This window comes from Amphiprion ocellaris, chromosome 1 (genome assembly GCF_022539595.1).
Source record: "Amphiprion ocellaris isolate individual 3 ecotype Okinawa chromosome 1, ASM2253959v1, whole genome shotgun sequence".
NCBI classification, from domain to species: domain Eukaryota; kingdom Metazoa; phylum Chordata; class Actinopteri; family Pomacentridae; genus Amphiprion; species Amphiprion ocellaris.
This window is the reverse complement of record NC_072766.1, coordinates 2,758,696-2,783,054: the sequence shown is the minus strand read 5'-3', so window position 1 is coordinate 2,783,054 and position 24,359 is coordinate 2,758,696. Positions and strand designations below refer to the sequence as shown.

At 38.3% G+C, this 24,359-nt stretch overlaps 1 protein-coding gene across 1 annotated transcript in view; it reads left to right on the top strand.

Moving 5' to 3' along the window:
* map2k5 (mitogen-activated protein kinase kinase 5) overlaps positions 1-24,359 on the top strand; it is an 86,335-nt gene that overhangs the window by 9,521 nt on the left and 52,455 nt on the right. The window contains exons 4-11 of the mRNA XM_055011010.1: positions 1,852-1,921; positions 2,684-2,724; positions 4,075-4,142; positions 4,231-4,279; positions 7,462-7,526; positions 21,942-21,981; positions 22,116-22,184; positions 23,993-24,074. Coding sequence (XP_054866985.1) covers positions 1,852-1,921; positions 2,684-2,724; positions 4,075-4,142; positions 4,231-4,279; positions 7,462-7,526; positions 21,942-21,981; positions 22,116-22,184; positions 23,993-24,074 — 484 coding nt within the window. The remainder of the gene's footprint in view (positions 1-1,851; positions 1,922-2,683; positions 2,725-4,074; positions 4,143-4,230; positions 4,280-7,461; positions 7,527-21,941; positions 21,982-22,115; positions 22,185-23,992; positions 24,075-24,359) is intronic.

Genomic DNA, 24,359 nt, shown 5'->3' with positions numbered 1-24,359 from the left:
AACTGCAGATTGTAAATTAGTAAAACTATAAATTTAAAATCATTTCTAGACCATGACAAGTTGTTTTGATCATAAAGTAAAATACTAGATTGCTCATTGTTCTTTTGTCATTTTGTATCTCACGTTTGTAATATTTTGCCTTGTTTTAGTCTGACTTTTGTCGTTCTGTTTCTTGTTTTTGTCGTTTTGTTTCCTTTTTGTCTTGCTTTTGTTTTTTTGGCAATTCTTTGTCTCATGTCTATTTTTTGTCGCTTTCTAATGTTATTGTCAAATTTTTTGTCTCTTTAATTTGTGTCGTTTGTCTCATTTTTTGTCGTTTTGTGTCTCATTTTTGTAATATTTTGTCTTGTTTTTGTGGGCTTTTGAATGAGTTCTGTCATTTAGATCATAAAGTAAAATTCTATATTTTTCAGTTCCAGATATCTGTGATTAAATGTTGTGTTGCTTTGTAGACACTCTGTGATCTGGAAGTTGTAATGTGGAAATGATAAACTGAGGCTGAATGTTGCTGAAATTGACTTCATTTTCTTAAGAAACTTCAGGTTGTTCATGATGTTTTTGTAAAAAAAAAATAAAAATTCATGAAATGTGAACATTTTGAAAACGCACCTTTTTGCACTAAAACAAAGAAACTATTTGGACTTGTGGTTATTTATAGGTTATTATCCTGTGATTTTACTGAGAAATTGGACTGAATGTGGAACCTGAACTCAAATGAGTTTGACACTCCTGTTCTAACGTGTTTGTTTATTTTGAACCCTCTGAAAGTAAAGGACACACACAGAACACACACTCTAACATGCACAAACACACTCACAGTTTAACAGATGGTTTGGTTAACTGAAACATCAATTATTGCGTTGCCTTGGCAAGCGTCTGAGAGGCTCCAGAGTGTGTGTGAGTGTGTGTGTGTGAGTGTGTGTGTGACTGTGTGTGTGAGAGTGTGTGTGCTTGTGTGTGTGAGAGTGTGTGTGCTTGTGTGTGCACACGCGTTAGTCCTGTAGGATATGAGTGTTTGGTGAGCTGTTGACCTGGAGGAGAGAAGGGTTAATGCTACACTCCTTCAGAACAAGCCCACAGGGCATTGTTCCTCATCGGCAACAGATTTCAGCACAGCATGCTCACATTTTTGAGAACACTGTGGATTAATTCTGACGTCAGTTAAATAAACATTTTTTTGTGTGTAATATTCAAAAATTTGTCAGTGTACTGAGCAGTAAAGTTGAAAATTCCCCATGCATCTAAATTGTTCTTTATTTATGAAGCAGCCTTGTGGCTTTTGTAAGCATATTTTTTTGGCTATTTTTTGTCATCTTGTTCCTTTTTTTTGGTAATTTTTTGTCTCGTTTGTGTCTATTTTTTTTGTCATTTTCTAACTTTTTTGTTGAATTTTTTTGGCTCTTGTGATTTGTCTCATTTTTTGTCATTTTGTGTCTTACTTTTGTAATATTTTATCTTGTTTTTGTCTGACTTTTGTCGTTTTGTTTCTTGCTTTTGTCATTTTGTGTTTCCTTTTTGTCTCACTTGTGTTTTTTTGGCTATTTTTTTGTCGTTTTGTTCCTTTTTTGTCAATTTTTGCCTCATTTGTGTCCATTTTTTTTGTCGCTTTCTAACTTTTTGGTTGAATTTTTTGTCTCTTTTGTTTCCATTCATGTCGTTTGTCTTATTTTTTGTTGTTTTGCCTCTCAGTTTTGTCATTTTGTGTCTCATTTTTGTAATATTTTGTCCTGTTTTTGTTGGTTTTTGTATGACTTCTGTCGTTTTGTAAGCATATTTAAGTTCCAGCATGTGTAACAATCACTTCAAACTGCTGTCACTCTCACCTCTTTGCAATTTTCTTTTTCCCTTCAGTACTGCAACACAATGAATGAACAACGCATGAATGGACTGCTGCCGGATCCTCTGCAGATTTTTCCGAGAGGTACGGAGTGACATGTCACACTTTATCATGCTCTGGTGTTGCTTCAAGGCTCAGTACTTGTTTGTAATTAATGTGTTGACAATTAATCACAAGCAATATAAAAATATTCACACTTCTGTAGTTGGATGTGATCAAAATCTAGGTGCATCTCCTGCGCTTTGTTCTGACAATCAGAAAATGGGAGCGTTTGGTGGCTTGAAGTAACAGTGGAGCCTCTGGACAGCATTAAAATTGAGTGGCTCATGCTGTTATTGTGTTGATAGTCATTTATAAATCTACATTTCTTTTGCTCCAAGGACTTTGAAAGTGCAAGCTTGTGCTCAGGCTAAGCCTCACCTGCATCTCTGGCATTGCATAGATTCTTCCTAAGCTCCCATTGAGTGTGTTTTCAATGCATACATGCAGTTTTCACACTACTAGAAGTCATACATAATCACTAACGGGCCCAAAGGGCAAACTGATGAAACATTTTATTGTCTTTTACTCTATATCTGGCTGTGTTTTTCTGTCTTTCAGTTTCTCTCTCTCTCTATCTACTTCTCTTTTCTCTAACTCTGTGATTGTTTTCCCTTTTCTGCCTCCCACCAACTGTCTCAAGAGCCCAACATCTCAATCACTCCCTTGTCCACAACTAATTTCAAAGTAACCCTCATTTCATTTCATCTTTTTTTCCACCTCTCTTTATAAAGAACTGATTCCTTTTCAACACATTTGTAAATGGCCCAGTGATGTGTTCTACAATCTAGTCAATTACTGTTTCAGCCGGCAAGACTCCAGGGAACCGGAACATACATGGCCTGAAGGTACCTATCTTAATAATTGTTTCGGCTGCCTTACACAGAGAAGGAGGGGAGGGGAGGGTGGGAAGTTGAGTCAAATGGATTGGTAACGCTGTGTTCCACTTATTGAAATGTCAATTGAAGTCAAGGCTCTCCTTTTCTCTCACTCATTCTTTTGCTTCCCTCGCCTATGTTTATGTATAGGGAGATCTGGCTGTGGCTTTTTCCTTCTTCCTCTCCCCATGTCCTTGTTCTTCATGCCACGATAGTCATTTAAGAGCAAGGTGTTATCCTGAAAACCCTGATTCCCCTCCAGACTATTAAGCTCCTCTCATTCAATATGATAGGAGGAAAATCAGTGCGTTGGTTAGAGCAACAACTAAATCGGGCAATAAGAAGATGCCATTGTTCAACCATGAAATTGTCATTACAAGCCCTCAAATGGCCTTCCACAGACCTTCCCTTTTTATGTCAGGCATATGTTGCTATTGAAACTCATTGCTAATTACCATGGGTTAAATGACTTGACACCTCCTCCATCTCTCCAGATGATCCATTTAATATCCATCTGTATTTCAATGATAAAAATCCCCCCCCGCTAAAAGAAAAATACACCAAAAGCACTTTATTTAACGTATCCTCCGAGGAGCTTCGGTAACAACTCCTGAACTGTGTCAGTTTTTCTTAAGGTCAAAGGTCTGTTTTGAGAAGATGATATTCTCCAAAAAACCTTTAGTCCTTTGGTAATCTTTCCCCTCTTTTCTCCCATTTTAATACAGAAGTAATTGGCTGAGGGGAGTCTTGTGTGCCTTTTAAATTAGGTTTTCCTGGGCACTAATTAAAGAGGCAATCCCTGTGCTTTAGTGGACCCAACACATCGGCCTTTTGACCTCAATTAATGAGTTATTTTTAGTATCCCCTTTGTAGGGTCTTGTCTCTTCTTCCTTGTTCAATATCTGGGTTGAGAACGGAAGTCTTTGGAGTAAACATGGATGCAGCCGATTAGATATAAAGACCAATGTCCCCAGTGAGGCGTGAAAATTTTAATGTTTCAACTTTATCCAGCCTTTGCCAACCGATATTTATCACTCTCTAGTGTTAAAACCTACTGCTGTACATCCATGTATAAGACGTTAATCCTCCTCTCCCTTCTACCCATCATCATTTCCCCTCCTCTGTCTCTCTCCTTTGCCTGCCTCCCCTTCTTGCAAAAGCCAATTACCCTCCAAGCTGAAGTGAGAGCCTGTGTTTTATTGTTGTTGTTGTTCATTAGTGGTCTGGCCAAACGTCTGTCTGGCTGCCTGTCTTTTGGCCTTGACCAAGCGGTGTGTAATTTAGTATGTCCTCTTCACGTTTGTGTGTATGTGCTCGCAGGTTAACACAAGACCTAACCCAGCCAACGACTGCACTCATGCCGTTCCGGACTCCATAGCCAACAACAGGTGAGGAGGTCGTGTCATTACCTGGAACAAACTTTGAGTGGTTTTATTCGATCAATGCTTGCATAATTCTTGTGCTCCTTCCTCGCAGCTTAAAAAAATCATCTGCTGAGTTGAAGAGGATCTTGACAAACGGGCAGGTGAGTGTGTGTTTTTGGGTTAAGTACATTCTGACCTCTGTTTTTTCACTGCTAATGCTCTTACACCTGTTATAAGACCGTGGGCATGTAGACAGAGTTTGTATCGTCTCTTCGCTGTGCTGCAGTAGCCATGTTTTTATGGAATTGTCAAAAAAAGATTTAAAAGGAACTTTTGATGTCATCAAAATGAGGAAAATGCAGATTAGGCCTGCGTCCATGAACTGTTTTACAGCACAGTCAATATATAGCTGCGGGACTTTGTCAAACATAGCTGACAGGTATCATAGTTGACATTTTTGCTGTTTTCAAGCCTAAAATCAACATTTTATAACCAAACACCACATTGCATTTTTACAGAAAGATTCTTCTAAATATTAGATATACAATTGAGTACAATTGAAATTGAAAGTTATTTATAAAGATACTGTAGTAAACCTGTTGACCACTTTATGTTAAATAACTCAGAAAGCCTTGGAGTCTGGCCAGTCTTTTCTTCAGGAGGAAATGACATCATATGGAGCAGGTCATGTGATCTGGAATTAGCACACTTCCTGGAGAGGTGTTTTTGGAATGGGGAACTTAGAGGAAAGTGATTTCTCGGACACAGGTACAATTAGATATTTTCCAAATTGCCAAAAAAGAAATATCTGTCATGATTATCTCAACTTAAAAAAGAACAGAACCCAAACCATTTCTGAATCAGCTCATTTTATTATTGTTTAGCTCATTAGAAGGTGGTTGTTATTAAATTGGCACGGTTATTTAGTTGACATTTTAGTGATATACAGTCATTTATTATTAATAAGTGAATGTTTCCATGATAAATAATTATGGAATTTGTAGAGACATGATCATAATGAACATAAAAACGTTACTCTTTTTTTAACTTGTAATAAAAATGTATGCAAGATATATCTCATGGACTTCAAAATTCTCTCAATTACATATTGACACAGTAGAAGAAGCCAAAAACAAAACCTGTGCAAACGCAAAAGACGCAACAAAAAAAGCTGAATTGTTTTTTAATTAGACAGGTTTTAATTATTCTCATGTCATCTAGTACTGATCAGTCATGCACCAAAAATTGTTTGAAAAAGGTGTTTCCATCTTCAGTTTTGCGTGTTACCTCCTTTTTTAAAAGACGAAAACCACCTTAAGCATAAAGATCTTGTTCCTAAAAGATGGAGCATTTTCAGATGTTTAATATTTTCCTAGCGCGATATTTCAAAATGTGCATAAAAAGGCATTATGGACACACAACTAGTCTGTAGGTGCGATGTATGTGAGTTACTTTAAGAAATTATTGAGAAAAAGAGTTTCCATTTTCCATTAACTCTTCTTCGAAAAACGTCAAAAATCACTTCAAGCAGGCATCTAAAGTAAAACAGGCAAAATTCAGTTCTCATTTATTTACTTAACATTACTTACCTATGTCACTTTAAATTGTGCATAAAAATACATTGTGGACACGATGCTACTGAGAGCAGACAGTATGTAGGTGTTTCTATCTTACATTATGTACAAAACACCTTAAGCAAGCATGCAAAGTACATTCATTTGTTCTTAATATTTCCATTATTTTTCTGAGTGCAAAACAAAACACAGTGAGGGCAGCCAGTCTGTAGGTTTCTCAGGCTCAAACCTGCTACAGTCATGCCTCTCTTCTATAAAAACTCTGCCTCTCTCAGCCTCCCTCTCTCATACGTACACAGACACAGTAGCCGGCATGTCAGGAACACAATTAAGCCGACAGCCTCTCAGGTTTCTGCTGTAACACGGTGAACTAATAGAGCTGTTCTTTCCCCGCTCCTCCATCTCTTCATCTATTTCTTCTCATTCTCTTCGCCTCCCTCATCTCACAATGTTATCAAGTCGATTAAGGTGAAGTGGGAGGGGCATCCTGACACACTCACCTGTGTGTTTTAATCCTCTGCGTTAGCGTCATGTCATTATAAATACGCGTCTCTCCGAAGGAGATATCAGCATGCAGTGTCAGTGAATGCCACACACAGATTCCATTCATATTGAATGTCGTGCTCCAATACAGGATTAACTGTAGCAATAATTAAGTTCGGAAATACTCACTGGATATTATAAATCTTTACCAATTTTGTGTGTAAATTTATGCATTTTTTCCTAAATGCTTTTCATAATCTGTAAGTATTATAAGTAGTTTTTCAGGATGCTCATGTTTTGCAATTACCTCTTACTGTAAATATGAATGTTGAGGGTTTTTACTGGTATAAGAATCAGTGTGTTTATTTTGAATCTAAAATTGATCATTTTGAATGGACAAAGGGATGTGAAATATTCAATGTACCCGTTTAAAATATGGATATGTAGATCAATCTCTGCTGGTACTTAGCATTTTATTTTTTTGTTTGGTTTATTTCTCCAGTTAAGATGTTAATAGAAGAGATTAAATCTCATTAGTGCCAGTAAGTGTCGGAATTCAGTAATTCTTACTTTGAAATTTGAGACCGGGACCAACGCTATAATTATTTGTGAAAATATATTCATATATATTCAACACAGGGAGAAGGGTTTGTTGAGTCTACATTATTAACATGAAAATTAATGGAAGGTTTTATAAATGCTGAACTTGAGGAGCCTGTTTTCTTCTCAGTTTTTATTTTTATAACGACCCTCACATTTTCATCAGTGATGCAGTGCTTTACCTTGAGGTATTTTACAGATCGTATGCCGTCTCCTTCACTGCTAAGTAGGTATTAGAGATGTATTCATATGTACTAAACTTAAATCACAAGATTATTTCATTGCTCTGTTTCCTTTGACTGTTAATTTCAAAACATTCAAGATGAGGAAACTTCTGCACAGACGAGCCGTGTTAGTTCAGAATGCCGCTGACACTTTTTAGTATCTAAGTAAAGCAGAATGATGACGGCAAACAGATCGTCGTTAAACTGTACATCAGTCACTCCTCTGCTCGCCTGAACACACTGTCCTTTTATAAATTGGACAGCAAATGTTGTATTGATCTCCTCCTCCTTCTGTTCCTCTGTTTTTGTTCTACTTAAGTCGCTGAACTTGGAGTGACCTAAATGCTTGTTTATGGCCTCCAACAACGTCTCTGTCTCTGATGCACACTCTCTCTCGCCTGTTTAGTTACACATATAATCCAGAAATTGCATCTTAGTATTCATGTGTGTGTTGCTCTGCAGATAAATGCCCAAGATATCCACTATCAAGAGCAACTCGGCCATGGAAATGGAGGCACAGTTTACAAGTAAGTGTTTGTTGACGCTCACATTGAGGCACCAACACTACAAGGCCGAAGCACAATAACGGATAGTGACGCTGAAAAGATACTTGCTGAAGCCAGTGAGATAGTCTGAAGGATGTATTCAGTGAGGCTAAAGCCGCTATACAGTGAAAATATTAAAGGAAGAATGTGTGACTTTTAGGTTTTTGTGCTCAGCTTTTATGGCATAATAGCACACATTACTCTGCAGTAGTTTTCTGTGGAGGGTTGTCCATTTGTCATCACTCTCTCTGCTCCTTCACATGTCCATTTATCTCTCAGCGCTTGGTGTGACATCTATCGGGCTGCTTTGTCTCCGTACCTTCATTTATTTATTCTGGTTTGAAGGTTGCAAACATATATGATATTGATTTGGAGCTGTAAGGTATGACAGCAATTGACTTAATCGGTCTATAGTACAGCGCATTACCTGCCACCATGAAGAGCTCCGTCCTAGACAAATGTGTTACTGCTCTGCTAACGTTATGACAAGGTTGGCATTTGTGTCGCTCCTTCTATCTTTCTTTCCCCCACCTTGTGCTTTCTCCTTCCCATCAATCCTTAGCTATTGAGCTGTTTTATTGAGATTGAAGTATTGATCACTGCTCAGGCCAACCTTGACTTGACAGAGTGGTCTGCCACACACACTCTCAGCAAACCTAGTAAATTTCTTATCTCGAAAATCCACAAGACTATCTTTATATATATTCATCCCTTTCTGTCCAAACACCTTTTACTGTTTTATGATTTTGAGATTGTTTCGTTAGCCGCCGATCCCTCCTAGTGCTAGGAGAATAAGATTGTTCATCAGTTTGGCTCCAGAAGTGGTTACACTGCACAGTGGAAGGCCGATATTGCAAGCCCAACAACTTTTCACTCAATTTAGCCCAGCAAAAAAAAAAAATCTATATGCATTGGTGCTGAAATTTATATGGTTGAAAGGAGAAGATGGAAAAGAAAATACAGGCTTATAAAAACAACTCTGTTAGACTGTTATTTTGTGTCCGTTTCAATTCAGATGTGCCTTATTTAGTATTTAATTCGGATGCATTCATCAATTCATAGGTGCTTTTTTGGGTCAAAATAATTACGACAAGCACAGGAGCCCAGATATACTTAAGGACAGCTTGAAATTGTAGCCCTTTGTTGTTGTCCCTGAACGCGTATGTCCCACATTCATGCTGAGGACTACAGAATTCTCTCATCATTTACATTTTCACTTGTCGTGAAACAGATTTTGTTAACACTGGCCTGAATCCAAGTGTCCATGACAGTGAGACAACACGCTGGAACCTGGAACGAGCCTGTGTGAATGGAAAGCAGGTGTTTTGAATGTTATCATTTACACTTGCTTTTCCTAAAATGTCGACTGCAAAGGATAAAAATTCTCTGACTATTCAAAGCTGAGATGAACAGCTGGGAAAAAAAGATGTCTCTTCTGGGTGATGGGCTTTGCTTTAATGCATTAATGCTTATTTACCTGTAAATCAGTGTAAGTGTCTCACATGTCCAGAAGTTTTGGCTTTTATTTCCTAGACTGCTCCAGTTGCATCCTTCCTGATGAGCACCAGCCGAGTTCTGGGCAGCTTCTTACTCTGGAAAAGTTTCTCAGAACATCCACTCTGAACCCCGTGTACCCAATCTCCAGCACGACACTGGAGAAAACCGTTACAGATAGAGCCGTCAACAAGACCACGCCAGAAAATCTGTTTTTACCAAACTCTGTCTAACAGTATCACCTGCAGTTACATCCAGTTCAGGAACGCAACACGGAGCAGTTCATGACTCAGCTGCTCCATCCAGTGTCTCCTGCACACAAAAGCATCGTTACTGGAGCTGCAGACCTTCGACTTGAGGATTTGATTGATTGATTACAGTTTAAAAGTATAACAACGTATAAAGAACCACAACTGCAAATTATAATCACAGTTATCTGGAACTGAATGATACAGTATTTTACTTAATGATCAAAATGTCAGACAAAAAAGACAACAAAAACAAGACAAAATATGACAAAAACGAAACACAAAATGACAAAAACCAGACGCAAAATTGCAAAAATTGAGACAAACGACACGAACCAAAACAAAAAGAGACTAAAATTTCCACAAAAAAGTTACAAAGCAACAAAAAAATGGACAAACAACAAAAATGAGACAAAAGAATTGCATAAATGACACAAACGAGACAAAAAAATGACAAAAGCGAGAAATAAAACAACAAAAAAATAGACAACACAAGCGAGACAAAAAAAACAAAATGACAAAAACGATACACAAAATAATAAGTAAAGCAAACCACAAAATGACAAAAATAAGACAAAAAAACACAAGTGAGACATTAAGGAAACACAAAATGACAAAAACATGAGACAAAAGTCAGACAAAAAAAGACCCAAAACCAACACAAAAAGAATAAAATATTACAAAGATGAGACACAAAACAACAAAAGAACAATGAGCAATCTAGTATTTTACTTTATGATCTAAACAACTTGTCATGATCTAGAAATTATTTTAAATTTATAGTTTTACAAATTCATAATCTGCAGTTGATGTCTTCTCTCTAATTTTTACACTTTGAGGGCCAGATTGGACCCTCTGGAGGACTGGTTTTGGCCCGCGGGCCGCATTTTTGACGCCCCTGAGCTATGTATTGCAAACTAAAAACTACAAATAATAGGAACCTACAGACACATATACACGACCTTTGCTACTCTGCATTTAGCACGGGACCCTCTATGACCACACGTTTGTGTTGGAGCGTCACCCTTGAGTGTACAGGCTCAGAACAAGGATGTTAGAAACTTATGTTTTAGGCCTTCTGGCCCTGTATAACTAGATTAGTCAATAAAATGAGAAGAATTTCAAAATTGGTGTTAACTGTGTAGGCGTCCTTGGCGTCTGCTCCAATCAGTCTAGAAGCTGCTTCCCTGTTTCTTCAGTTTTAATTACTTTGTCACAGTCAGACAAAGCTTCACATACTTAATACCTCTCTTCCCTCGGTGTTGCCTTTGATGTGTTGTTGACAGGTCATTAGTTAGCTAGTTAAAGAACGATGACTCGCTGGCCTCTGTGTGGAGTTGTATTAACTTTGGCAGTGTTTTTCACTTGAACGTTTTCAGTGAAATGATTACAGCTTATGTAAAGTGCTCTCCTCTCAGTACATAACTCTGCAAAGATAAATTAACATATTTTAAGACAAAAAACAGCAACACAGTAACTACATCAAAACAATTATCAAGTGTGTCTTTGGCTAAGCTTTATCTCGGTGGGATCTTCTTAAGGGTTCAAAGAATCACCATAATCTGCTGTTAATCTTCTTTGTGTTTCAGTTCTGTACAGAAACAAAATGTCATTACATTTCCATCGGTTTGTCCAACATATTTACTCCATGCATGCTTTACTTGCGAAAAAATAGAAAGCAATAAAGTATGTTGGTAAAAAAAGACAAGCAAAAAACTGCATACCTCCTCTGACAACCTCACTGTGGTTAACGTTGTATTATAGCATTTCTGTTGATGCAATTTTTGAGGATTTTACTATGTTGCAAACATTTTTATTTTGATTTAGAGCGTGCCATTTGTCAGATATCCGTTTCTTCAGCTGCTGATCATCATCATAGCAATCAGAATTTCAAACATCAGCTGAAGAAACTTCAAAACCAGATGCCAACATGTGATTTAAAATAAACCAAACAAAAAAACACTGCAGCTACTTACAGCTTGGGTTATATTTTTGCAGTTCCGATCGTTGGTCCTTCTACACAGTTATTGCTGATATTTTGGACACTAAAAGTAACATTATTGTGCAGGAAAGAAGCTGCTTCAGACTAGCTATTTTTTACCATAACTCATGTCATGTCATTGTGTAGTGCACCGAGACAAAAGAAGTAGTAAAGGTTGAGGATCCAGATGGTTACTGTAAATGTGACTTATCCTGATGAGCTGATTGTCCAACAGTCCAAAAGGGTAGATTTGCAAGAAAGTGAAGCCAGGTGTTGTGTGCGGTACCCTCTAAATTGTCCTTTGAGCCATTTTTACATTAATTTGCAAAACATATACCAGATACAATGGGTCCTCGGTGTACGCTGTCCTCGACCTACGGCGTTTTGTTGTTACGTCAGAACTGGTTATGTGGAACTGGTTGACGAGCAGAGCGGATGAATACGTCGTCACACGGCGCTATCAGATGGCTTTGTTTCCATTCTCCAGCTGTACGCCACCTTGGATTGTGCTGCATTCACTAAGTTTTTGTCCTTCATTATGGCTCCCACTCTAAGTCAGACTCTTCTGATGCTTGGAAAAAAAACTAAGGCATCTCCATGGAAGTGAAATTAGACAGAATAAAATGCTGGGAACAGGAAGAAACACCGACCAACATGGGTCACGTTGTAAAAACAGGTCAACATATTGTAGAGACCCTCTGTGATGAATGAGTGAGACTTTATCTGCTTCTCTGCTGGTTTATTGAACCTTCATACAGGCTACTGTGGACCGTAGCCAACGCCAGAATAACTAGAAAAACCCCATAACTTAGCTCCAGAATTAGCCGCCGTTCCCAGCTCTCTCTACTGCTGACTCTCAGCCAATCAGAGGTGAGCTAACTAAACATGGCACGTTCACTGACATTAGGGAAATCTGGACCTGAACAATAAACATTGAAACATCAACAACAATATCAGTCCGTTACAATATTCTGTTATCTTCTTGTGAAATGATTCATACATGCTTGAAAGTTTTTGGTATTCATGACTTTTATGAAGAACTGATTGATATCGTGATGCATGGAATGGACTTGTTTACATTTTTGCCGGAGTTCCAACTTACGATGAAAATCGACTTACATCAATCAGTAGGAACGGAACTCCGATGCCAGTCCAGCTTATATTTGTTTTGTCAGGCTGTTTTTCTGTATTATTGTTTTAAGAATAAAAACCTTTCTGTGAAATTTATTAAACGGCGATGATATATATTCGGCTGTATCACAGTGGAACTGAGCTATTTAAAAAGAAATAAAATACAGCATGTATACACACTGAGGGAATGGCTAGGTTTTCATGCTTGCTGAGAAACAATCTTCTGTCCTCAGCCTTTGCCATTTGGTCCAGCTTATATTGGGCTTATCACGTTTGAATGGCACCACGAAAGGCTCCCCACCTTTTAACCTTTTAGCCCATTTATGACCCAGAGCCATTTAGACTCAATTGGATGTTACCAACACCTCAGCTCTGCACAGCCACATGCTGACCCAGCCATCCATCAATGTCGGCCTTTGTTTTTTATTACACACTCTCTCAGAGGTCCATCTTGTCCACCAATCTAACCGACTCCATGGCTTATAAATACAATAACAAGGACACACAAGCTATTTCCGTGACTCATGGATCCAGCGGTGCAATTAAAACAAGCACATTTGCCTGGCTGTGACTGTGGTGACATCTACTTAGACACCTACAGCTGGTCCTCTAGTCGTTCAGCCCATTTTCCCCATTGATTTGGTTTTTCTTACCTCATTGATTAGGTTGTATATTGAAGGGCCAAACCTCTTTTGTTAACTGTAGGCTGATTTTCAGATTGTGTCAAAAACCTGTTGGATGGGATTTCAGTTTACACCTGGCGTTACAGGGCCTTTTAAAGGAACCACTAATGAGTGATTCTGATTGGTCTACCTGTTTTCTTATATGATTTTACACCAATGGGGCAAGAGGTGAAGTTTGTGGTGTCTGTTTTTTACTTGGCCTTGGTAACTTGATACACAGAACTATGAGGCTAATTAGGTCCTCTTTGAATGCAGCGTCATACAAAATCTCTGCAGTCATTCCTACCATTCTGATGGAGATTCCTCAGTAAATTGGCAGAGTTTTTGTATTAAGCTTAATTCAAAGAGTGTCTGCCTGTCATTTTCAAAGTGCCTTGCTATGGGAAGTGTACTTGAGACAAATAAATAAGTCCTTAATGCCAAATGTGAATCATGTTACTACTGTCTAAATGACTTCTGTGTTGACATAGCTTAATGGTGAAGTTATCTGAAATTGAGAAAAAATTAACAAATTTCCAAAGTTTTGTGGTTTCAAATCTCAAACTAAGCAGTTAGTATATGATTGTGGTGAGAAATGGTTGAGTATTTAGTGTCTACTGGGGGTTAGTTTGATGACTTTATTTCAGTGGAACATAGTGTTAACTTTGAAACCTAGAGCACACACAGAAACAGCAAATATCCAAAGAACAGCTCTGCCCATGTTTTTTTTTTTTACCTGCTACACGATACAATATAAGCAGCTCTCAGACTACATCCACACTATAATGTTTTTATTTCAAAGCTGCCTCTAAAGTAAAAACTATCATGTTCACACCATTACCACCATTTCAGAAATTTTCTCCATGCAGAATTGCATGCCTGTAAATGCATATCACACTGATTATTCATGTACTCTCAGGGCATTAGAGGTGGGGAAAATGTCTGATTCTTCTATGCATCGCGATTCCGACGTGGACAAATCTGAAGCAATTTACAAACATCCAAATTTTGATTGTTTAAATCTGTTAATTAAAGTAACACAGAAGGTTCTAAATAATGTGGAACTAAGAAGCGCGGTACACCTCATCTCTGGGACACTTTGGGATGAACACCTGGAGCGGACATGCCGACACGTAAAGAGTAAAACAAACCTGGCGGACCGCCACCCACCTCACCTTGTGATCCGAACAGCTCCATCTAATTTAAAAGCAGACGTGGAAAAACTTCGACTTCTACAACATCGACGATGGAAGCGAACTGGACAAGAGCCACGTTATATGTAACGTGTGCACTGCTGCATACATTGGAGCCCAGTTACACCATCCCATCCCGGCGCTATTTCACCGACACGGCCATCCCAACACTCTACAATATGCATAAATTAAAGATGCATCAATATTCGATTTATGATCGAATCGTAGCCCCTGAATTGTAATCATTATCGACTCGCGAGGTGCCCAAAGTTTCCCATCCCTACAGGGCATGCTTGTGCTGTAATAAAAAAAAAAAAACAGAGTTGGTTGCCGAGTTGTAAAATATTCTGTGGAGAAACAACAGCAATGATGGCAAGAAAGACCAGAGATATCTTTGCTTGGACTGACGACGAGGTGCAACTGCCACTGAAATGAAGTAAATCCAGCTTATGACTTTGTCGTCTTCCAGGAAAAGGTTAGTGTCATGAATCAGGGAAGGACGCAGAGTGACTAACCCAATTACGAAGCAAACGTAGGCAGCTTAGCCATAATTTCTAAAAGTCTCCACTTCTGCTTGGCCAGACTAAAACTGGGTCACCAAAAGACTTGTTTTTTAGAGTTCTTAAAGCCCATGAAGAGTGTGGACTTTTAAGTTCAAACTTTGCAAAAGTTATACATTTTGATACCTTGTATGTTATGTTGGATGTGGCCTTAAGCCCTATTTGCACAGGATTAGTATCACCTCAGGACTAATGATGATGTAATGGTGATTTTTGTAGTAACTGTGGAGGATGTCTGTGATCTTAATCCCGTGCAAATGCTCCATGTCTGTAATTTGTAAAGTAAAAATTCCACCGCAAATTACCTACCATATTTGGCCAGACAACATCCTGTGATAATACTAGTCTCGTATGAATCTGCATCTCAGTGATTGGGGGGTATTTTATTTGTTGTTTTTTTTGTTTCTACCTCTTTCCCGGTTGAATTCTGGAGGCTGTGGTGGAAACTGACAGCATTTTAGATGCAAATGCAGAAGTAGGCCGATACACAACAGGCCAATGGACCATTCACAGAAACGGCAAAATCAGATCAACAAGAAGAGGGAAATCTGGTAGGATATAGAGATGGATGACATGCGTAGCAGCATGCGGTAAGAAGCATTTTTCTAGGCCTATCTTTCAACAGGCTTAATACAAATGTCCTGATGGCCTGTTATCCTGACAACACTGCCCACTGTTCTCAAGTCACATCGCTGCTTTGTTGTATTTACTGTTGCCATGACGACTGCATACCCAGGTAATACTAATGCCATGTGAATAGTACATAAGAAAACAAACTGACTGCAATGCAAGTACCATTCAACTTGCGTAGCATCTCTCCTATATCGATTAAACAGAGCAGTTTAAAAGTGGTATCGGATGAGTAGAGTGGTTTTGAGCAGTTTGACACAGAACGGAAACTCCAGAAGCAGTTGTGTTGTTGTAATCACTCTCTCAGCCACAAGAGGCCTCTTCTCAAAGATAATGATTAAAGTACATTCAGTAATCACCCTTTTTTAGCATGTATATATACAAAAACCCTTTCATCTGTTCTTTTTTTTAATTTAGCTTCAAAGTCTTTCATTTTGTAGTGTGGTGGATAAATAGGAAGGGTTTTTGTGTATGTTTGTGTTACTTGCGTGTCAGTCTGTGTTTAGGTTTCTGTCTGTCTGTGTCACTTAGGAGACCAATTATAGCAGTATCAGGTGAAAGAGATGGAGAGCGAGGCGGCCGTCGCCCATGTGGCGGTGTAAACGTTAGCCCTGATCCTGGAGGCCGGTCTGTCCAACCCACAGCCCCAACTTCAGAGACATAGCGAGAGGCCCTATGAATACTGCATGATGGAGCTTTTATTACAGAGCGGGCTGGAGTGTAAATAAGATCCAGGCAATGGGGCACGTTTACTGGGGTCAGATCAGGGGGAAGTGGCGGGGGGTGGCTATGTAACCTTGTCCCCATGTCTCCCGCTGTCACAGGCCTGTCACTGTAACTCATACAGGGATGCTCGGCCCTGAGGTGGTCAAGGACAGTCTGAGAATAACGCTTTAACCGAGCAGTAGTCACACCACGTCTCCAGGCTTAAACATGCTGCTCAAAGACGTTTGTTTAAACTTGAGAATATTTGTATCTAACACAGACATACAGGTAGTTTCTCAATTGATATTCTCCTATGAAAATGAACTATTTCTAATCCTATCCGCTAATGTTGAGGATGCTGGATTTATGTGAAGCAGATTGAAGAAAATACCCAGTGAAAAAAGTATTGTATATGGATGACTCACAGAAAGTAGTTCTACCAAGAGTTATACATCAGTGAAATTAATCAATGTTTTAGTAGAGAAATCCATAAATAAAATGAGCTATAAGAAGAGTTAGAAATAAATAAAATGAATTAAATCAATTAATGTGTAAAAACAGAAATCAGTTAATAAAATTAGTTCCAAGAAGAGTAATAAATTTGTAAAAAATACATCCAATCAATTCATGTATAAATAGAGAAATCAGTAAAATTTGTTCTAAGAAAAATAATAAATAAAATATTTCAAATTAGTCAAATTAATCAATGTTTAAATAGACAAATCAATAAATGAAAGTAGTTCTATCAAGAGTTATAAATGAATGAAATACATGATATCAATTAATGTGCAAAAATAGAAATTCATAAATAAAATTAGCTCTAATCAGAGTTATAAATAAATTAAATCAGTTAATGTGTAAAAATAGAAATTCATAAATAAAATTAGCTCTAATAAGAGTTACAACTAAATTAAATCAGTTAATGTGTAAAAATAGAAAGCAGTTAATCAAGTTAGTTCCAAGAAGAGTTATACATTTCTAAAAATCCATCCAATCAATGTATAAATAGAGAAATCAACAAAATTAATTCTAAGAAAATAATAAAGTATTTCAAATTAGTCAGTGTTTAAATAGAGAAATCAATAAATAGAAATAATTCTAACGAGTTATAAATGAATAAAATTTATTAAATCAGTTAAATTAATCAATGTTTAAATAGGAAAATCCATACATTTTGCACATCGATTTCTCCAACAGTAATTGTTATTTTTTCTATCAAAGGTTGAGATTATGGAGGGTGTTTTAAAAGATCTCATCTTTACTTTCCAGTTAAATTCTTTCCACATTGGAGTGTTGGTTATTTTGTGTCCTGAATTGGACACGTCCCGCTACTCCTCATCTTCATTTCCAGTTCCCACCTTTCTTTAATGTAAAGAGAGCCCCCAGACCAATGTGTTTGCACATGTGTACTGCAAATATGTCATTTTTGAGTTTATTCTACTTCTAGACATGGTTGTGTTGTTTCCATAGAGGTGCAGGACTTTATATTGCTGTGAAAAAAGAGCCCACAGTGAACAAAAATGTGATGGGAAACAGCCTGAAACTGCTTGGGGTTGTATGAGAGTTTGCATGAAGATACACAAGGAAATACATCAAAGTAGTTACAGAACCTGAAATTAGCCACAGGATAAATGCGTCTTCCAGCATGTCTGGACTTCTTAATGAGAAATACAAGTTGTTTAGCATGGTGAAAACTTAATTTCTTCTCAGGCTGCTGTACTCACACAGCCTGCCCAGTCAATATTTAACACGTCTACCCCTGCGATCCTGCCTCAGTTAACATCTTCGTCTTAATTAAGAGGCAGCAGTCATGCTTAACTGATACTGATTGTAGCTTAAAGGAAGAATGAGACATCAAAATGAAAACAAGACCTCATGTGCAAAGAGCTCCGTTCCAGAAAGAACGACGACATTTAAGAACAAAAACTGTTTGTCCAGAAAGAACACCATCCATTCAAATCAACAAAAGGCTCATGGTTTATTCTCGGACTTCAAAGTTCAATTTTTCTTTAACTTCTTTTTTTAAATGCCCGATAGGTATTGAAGTTCGTCAAATGACCTGAACCACACTGTAGAACAGGAGCGTCAAACTCATTTAGTTCAGGTTCCACATTAAGCCCATCAGTAAAATCACAGCATAATAACCTATAAATAACCACAACTTCATAAACCAAATGCAAGAAACAAAATGACAAAAAATGAGACAAATGACGCCAAACAAAACAAAAAAGAGACAAAAAATTAGACAGAAAAGTTACAAAACGACAAATGAGACAAAAAACGACAAAAATGAGAAACAAAATGACAAAAAACACACAAGCGAGACAAAAAACAGAAAACGACAGAATCGATATACAAAAAAATGAATAAAGCAAAACACAACATGACAAAGCTAAGACAAAATACACAAGCGAGGCAAAAAGGAATCACAAAATGAGAAACAAAATGACAAAAACATGAGACAAACGACAAATGTCAGACAAAGACAACAAAACAACAAAAACAAGACAAAATATTACAAAAATGAGACACAAAGCAACACAAGAACAATGAGCAATCTAGTATTTTACTTCATAATCAAAACAACTTGTCATGGTTTAGAAATTATCCATCCATCCATTATCTATACACCGCTTAATCCTCACTAGGGTCGCGGGGGGGCTGGAGTCTATCCCAGCTGACTCAGGTGAAGGCAGGGGACACCCTAGACAGGTCACCAGTCTGTCACAGGGCTACATACAGAGACAAACAATCACTCTCACATTCACACCTACGGGCAATTTAGAATGATCAATTAACCTCAGCATATTTTTGGACTGTGGGAGGAAGCCGGAGTACCCGGAGAAAACCCACGCATGCACAGGGAGAACATGCAAACTCCATGCAGAAAGATCCCGGGAAAGCCGGGACGCGAACCAGGGATCTTCTAGCTGCAAGGCGAAAGTGCTAACCACTACGCCACTGTGCAGCCCTGGTTTAGAAATTATTTTAAATTTATAGTTTTACTAATTTCCAATCTGCAGTTAATGTCTTCTCTGTAATTTTTACACTTTGAGGGCAGGATCGGACCCTCTGGAGGACCGCTTTTGGCCCGCGGGCCGCATGTTGGACACCCCTGCTGTAGATGAAGACATCTTTTCTGTTTCAACAGTAGTGAACCTACTTCATACAAGATTAAAGGAAATGATGAGACTTTGCCACAAGCAATGAAATGAAAGAATATTTCAATATGTGAGATTACTGTTGATTCTCTCTGCAGCTTGTATTTAATTCTGTTTGTTTAGTTTTTGAGTTCACCGGTCACCAAACTGTTATCAAAGATACCATGGCATAGCTGCAGTCGGAGACCAGTGTTTGTTCTACCTGTGGGTAAATAACTGACGTGGCACTAATAGGTGTCATTAATTAAAGGCCTGGGCCAGTTTAGAGGTATCTGGCTGAGGAGCAATGCGATACTCCAATCTTAGACGCATTAATCACACCTTGCACCGTACACGTTCTCTTCAATAGACCCACTGACAGGTGAGTAGGCAGGTATCGCGTTCACTAACCGGCCCCTCTGACGTACGCTGAACCCTCCTCATCCTCATCACCTGACAGCTGTTGGACAGTATTCGTCCTTGAGGATTGTATGTTGAGAGGTCCTGAGGTATTGTCACCAGTACCGTAAACCAACCTTCAAGGGCTGTAACTAAAGCCGACGTTTGGCATTAAGGAGTTTGATAATTAAATCATTATGGGGCCGGTCTGGGGCTGCTGCTTCACTTGCAACTCAAAACTCTGTCTGGAACAGGTAGAGACAGGCCTGACTGCTTCTCGATTTGCGTGGTGATCTTTGACCTTTAGGAGAAATGACAGAAGCACTTCGTCATGCTAATTCAGACTCAGAAACTCACAGACCGATACAGGTTTATTGTCATTTATGTCGGGTAATAGGAGTGTTTTTTATTGCGTTTTATCCCCTATGTATGATGCAGTTTTACTCTGAAAAACAACTACAACTGAAGCATCATAAACTACTTACAGTTCATGATCGCTTTGATTAGTAGTCATCATTTTTCAGGGCAGAGTGTGGGGCACGAGACTGTACTGTCAAGGGTAAAATATACAGCTGTATGCAACCATTTTGGAGCACATTCCCTTGATTTACACTAGTGTTCAAAAGTTGGGATCACTTAGAAATGTCCTTCTTTTTGAAAGAAAAGTATTTTTTCAATGAAGATAACATCAGATTAGTCAGAAATACAGTTCAGACATTAATGTGGTAAATGACTATTCTATCTGGAAACGGCAGATTTTTTTTTAAGTTATTTTTTTGGCCTTTTGTTGACTTTATTAGATGGACACAGTTGAGAGGCAGACAGGAAAGTAGGGAGAAAATGGGGGGAAGACATGCAGCAAAGGACCGTGAGTTGGACTCAAACCCAGGCTGCTGTGTCAGGGACTATAGCCCCTGTTCATGGGTCCCCCACTCAAACAGCTGAGCTACCTGGGCGCCCAAAACGGCTGATATTTAATGGAATATCTCCATTCCTACAGATCAATGTAAGTCCATTTTCACCGTAAGTCGAAACTCCTGTGATCGTTCCGTGCATCCCGATATCAATCAGTTCTTCATAGAAGTCGTGAATACCAACGACTTTCATGCATGTGTGAATCATTTTACTAGAAGATAATAATAATGGATTAGATTTATATAGCACTTCACAATGAATCCATTATTCATTCACTCACACATTCTCACTCTGGTGGTGGTAAACTACATTTGTAGCCACAGCTGCCCTGGGACAGACTGACGGAAGTGTGGCTGACAATCTGCGCCTACGGCCCCTCCGACCACCACCAACATTTACACGCATTCATACTCCAGTGTGAGTAGCAGCACTGGAGGCCAGGTGGGTAAAGTGTCTTGCCCAAGGACACAACAGCACATGACTAGGACAGAGCGGGAATCGAAACGCCGACCCTTCGATCATTGGACGACACGCTCTACCACCTGAGCCACAGCCGACCCAAAGATAACAGAATATTGTAATGGACTGATATTGTTGTTGATGTTGAGGTTTCAATGTTTATTGTTCAATTCCAGATTTACCTAATGTCAGTGAACGTGCCATGTTTAGTTAGCTCACCTCTGATTGGCTGAGAGTCAGCAGTAGAGAGAGCTGGGAATGGCTGATAATTCTGGAGCTAAGTTATGGGGTTTTTCTAGTTATTCTGGCGTTGGCTACGGTCCACAGTAGCCTGTGTGAAGATTCAATAAACCAGCAGAGAACCAGATAAAGTCTCACTCATTCATCACAGAGGGTCTCTACAATATATTGAGCTGTTTTTACAACTGGACTGTGACAACATATTCATCCGCTCCGCTCGTCAACTAGTTCCACGTAACGATGAAACACCGTAGGTCGATGACGTCATAAACTGAGAACCCCCTGTACAGATATTTACAAGCTAGAAAGGAATATATAAACACAGTAGTGCAAAATGGTAATTGCTACCTGATGATACAGTGCAAAAAGCGGAGAATGCTGTTCCCAGTGCAAAAATACTGCACATATTTATTGGAATACTGTACCTGGACAAGCTGTGATATCAGCCAAAGACAAGGTGACAAAATACTGACTTAAAAGAGTGCATCTTTTAAACATGCCACAGTTACTTTTGTGTTTTAATGTGTTTATTAAATAGTAAGTAACAGTGTATTAATGTCTGGTGGCTACAGAAGGAGGTTGCATTTCCTTTGTATTATTTCCATTTTGATTCATATTACTTTCTGTTTTGTCCCTCCAGAGCATATCACGTTCTTGGCAAGCGTGTTTTAGCTGTCAAGGTGAGAATTCCTTCCATTTGTACGACTGTCAGTACTTTGTCTTTCACGTAGCGTGCCACATTAAAACATTCAAATAAGTCGTTAGTGTTTGGTTTATTAAAGGCTCTGCTTTGTTTCCTGATGTTTGATTGCAGGTCATTCCTCTGGATATCACGGTGGAATTACAGAAGCAAATCATGTCAGAGTTAGAAATCCTCTACAAGGTTAGTTTCGACTCTTTTCATCTGTTCCTCTTCACCAAAGCAATTTCCGCTCTTCCACCACTGATTCCTGCCATCCTACCACACCTACATAGTTAATTAACCATGAGTCTCACTAATGAAATGCCATTTATCGCCTCTGGTCTTACAGCTTAAGCTGGGGATCAGTGATAGATGGACACACATGCACATAAAGGTGGAATAGTTTAAAGTTTACTGATCACTCTCCATGAATAGGAGCCTGTTTTTATTTTTCTTTCTTGCATATTTTGTTCATAGAAACTCACTTTCACTGCCAAAATGAACGTGTGATTAAACTGCAACAGAGGAAACATTGCTTGAGCTCAGTATGTTGCTTTTGCCTCCATTTTGCTCAACTAGCTCTTTTCTCATGCACTCTGCATTTAATTAAATGATGAATCATTTCTTTTCAATGAAAACAGTTAGATCGACATCAGATAAATGCAGCTGAATGATGCTCCTATGCCTCAGTGATCATTAGGAACTTCAGTTTGTGCAATTAAGTGCAACTGTTGCACCTTTACAGTTTAATTTCTAATCATTTTTTACTCAAATTCAAAGGAGGAGACAGTTTAAACCAGGGGTGTCAAACTCTTTCTAGTTCAGGTTCCACAGTCAACCCAATTTCATCTCCAGTGGACCGGACCAGTAAAATCACAGCATAACAACCTATGAATAAAGACAAATCCGCATTTTTTTCCCTTTGTTTTAGTGCAAAAAATACATTCTGAAAATGTTCACATTTCAGAAATAATCTTTTTACTAAACATTATGAACAACCTGAAACATAAGTTCAATTTCAGCAACATTCAGCCTCAGTTTATCATTTCCACATTACAACTTCCAGATCACAGAGTGTCTACAAAGGAACACAGCATTCAGTCATAGGTATCTGGAACTGAATGATATATTGTTTTAGCTTAAAAAAGACAAAAAACAACAAAATCAAGACAAAATATTTCAAAAATGAGGCACAAAACGATAAAAGCGAGAAACAAAATGACAAAAAATGAGACAAATGACACGAAACAAAACAAAGAAGAGACAAAAAACTTGACAAAAAAGATACAGAATGACAAAAAACTGGACAAATGACACTAATGAGACAAAAAAAATGACAAAAGCATGAAACAAAATGACAAAAACGATGCACAAAATGATGAAAAAAGTAAAACACAAAATGACAAAAATAAGACAAAAACCACAAGCGAGACAAAAAGGAAACACAAAGCGACAAAAACATGAGACAAATGACCAAAAAAAAGACAGAAAAAGGCAAAAAACAAAAACAAGACAAGATATTACATAAATGAGACACAAAATGACAAAAGCATGAAACAAAATGACAGAAATTCTACACAAAACGATCAAAAAAACAAATCACAGAATGACAAAAATAAGACAAAAACCACAAGCGAAAAAAAAGGAAACACAGCTGGACAAAAATGAGAAACAAAATGACAAAAACATGAGACGAACGACAAAAAAAGACAAAAACGACAAAATATTACAAAAATGACACTATGACTGAAGGACAATGAACAATCTAATATTTTACTTTATGATCAAAAATAATTTTAAATTTATAGTTTTACTAATTTACAATTTACAGTTAATGTCTTCTCTGTAATTTTTACACTTTGAGGGCTGGATTGGACCCTCTGGAGGGCCGGTTTTGGCCCACGGGCCACATGTTGGACACCCCTGGTTTAAACAGTCTTTTTTTTTTATCATAATGAATATTTTGACACGCTCTTTAATAATCGCATTGTGTCTGCTCTTGCTTGCAGTGTGATTCTCCCTACATCATCACTTTCTTCAGTGCCTTTTTTGTAGAGAACAGGATATCCATATGCACAGAGTTCATGGACGGTGAGTTTTTCTTTGCCAGCTACAGTTGTGTGGAGGAGGCTGCAGGGAGCGGTCGTCTGTCTCCCCACTGTGTATCCATTTACACTTCTACGGATCAAAAGAATGTCCGATGCTGCGAGCTTCTTAGCATCCCTGTGTGCTAAAAGCTACAAGGGCGTGATAAATCTGGACCTAAGTGCATTTTGTAGGTGTAGTTGTATGCGTGTGCGTCGGCTAGTGTGAGATGAGAGATTGTTTGTGTTTTTAGGTGTGTGTGTTTGTCTGAGTGTGTGTTAATGCAGCCAT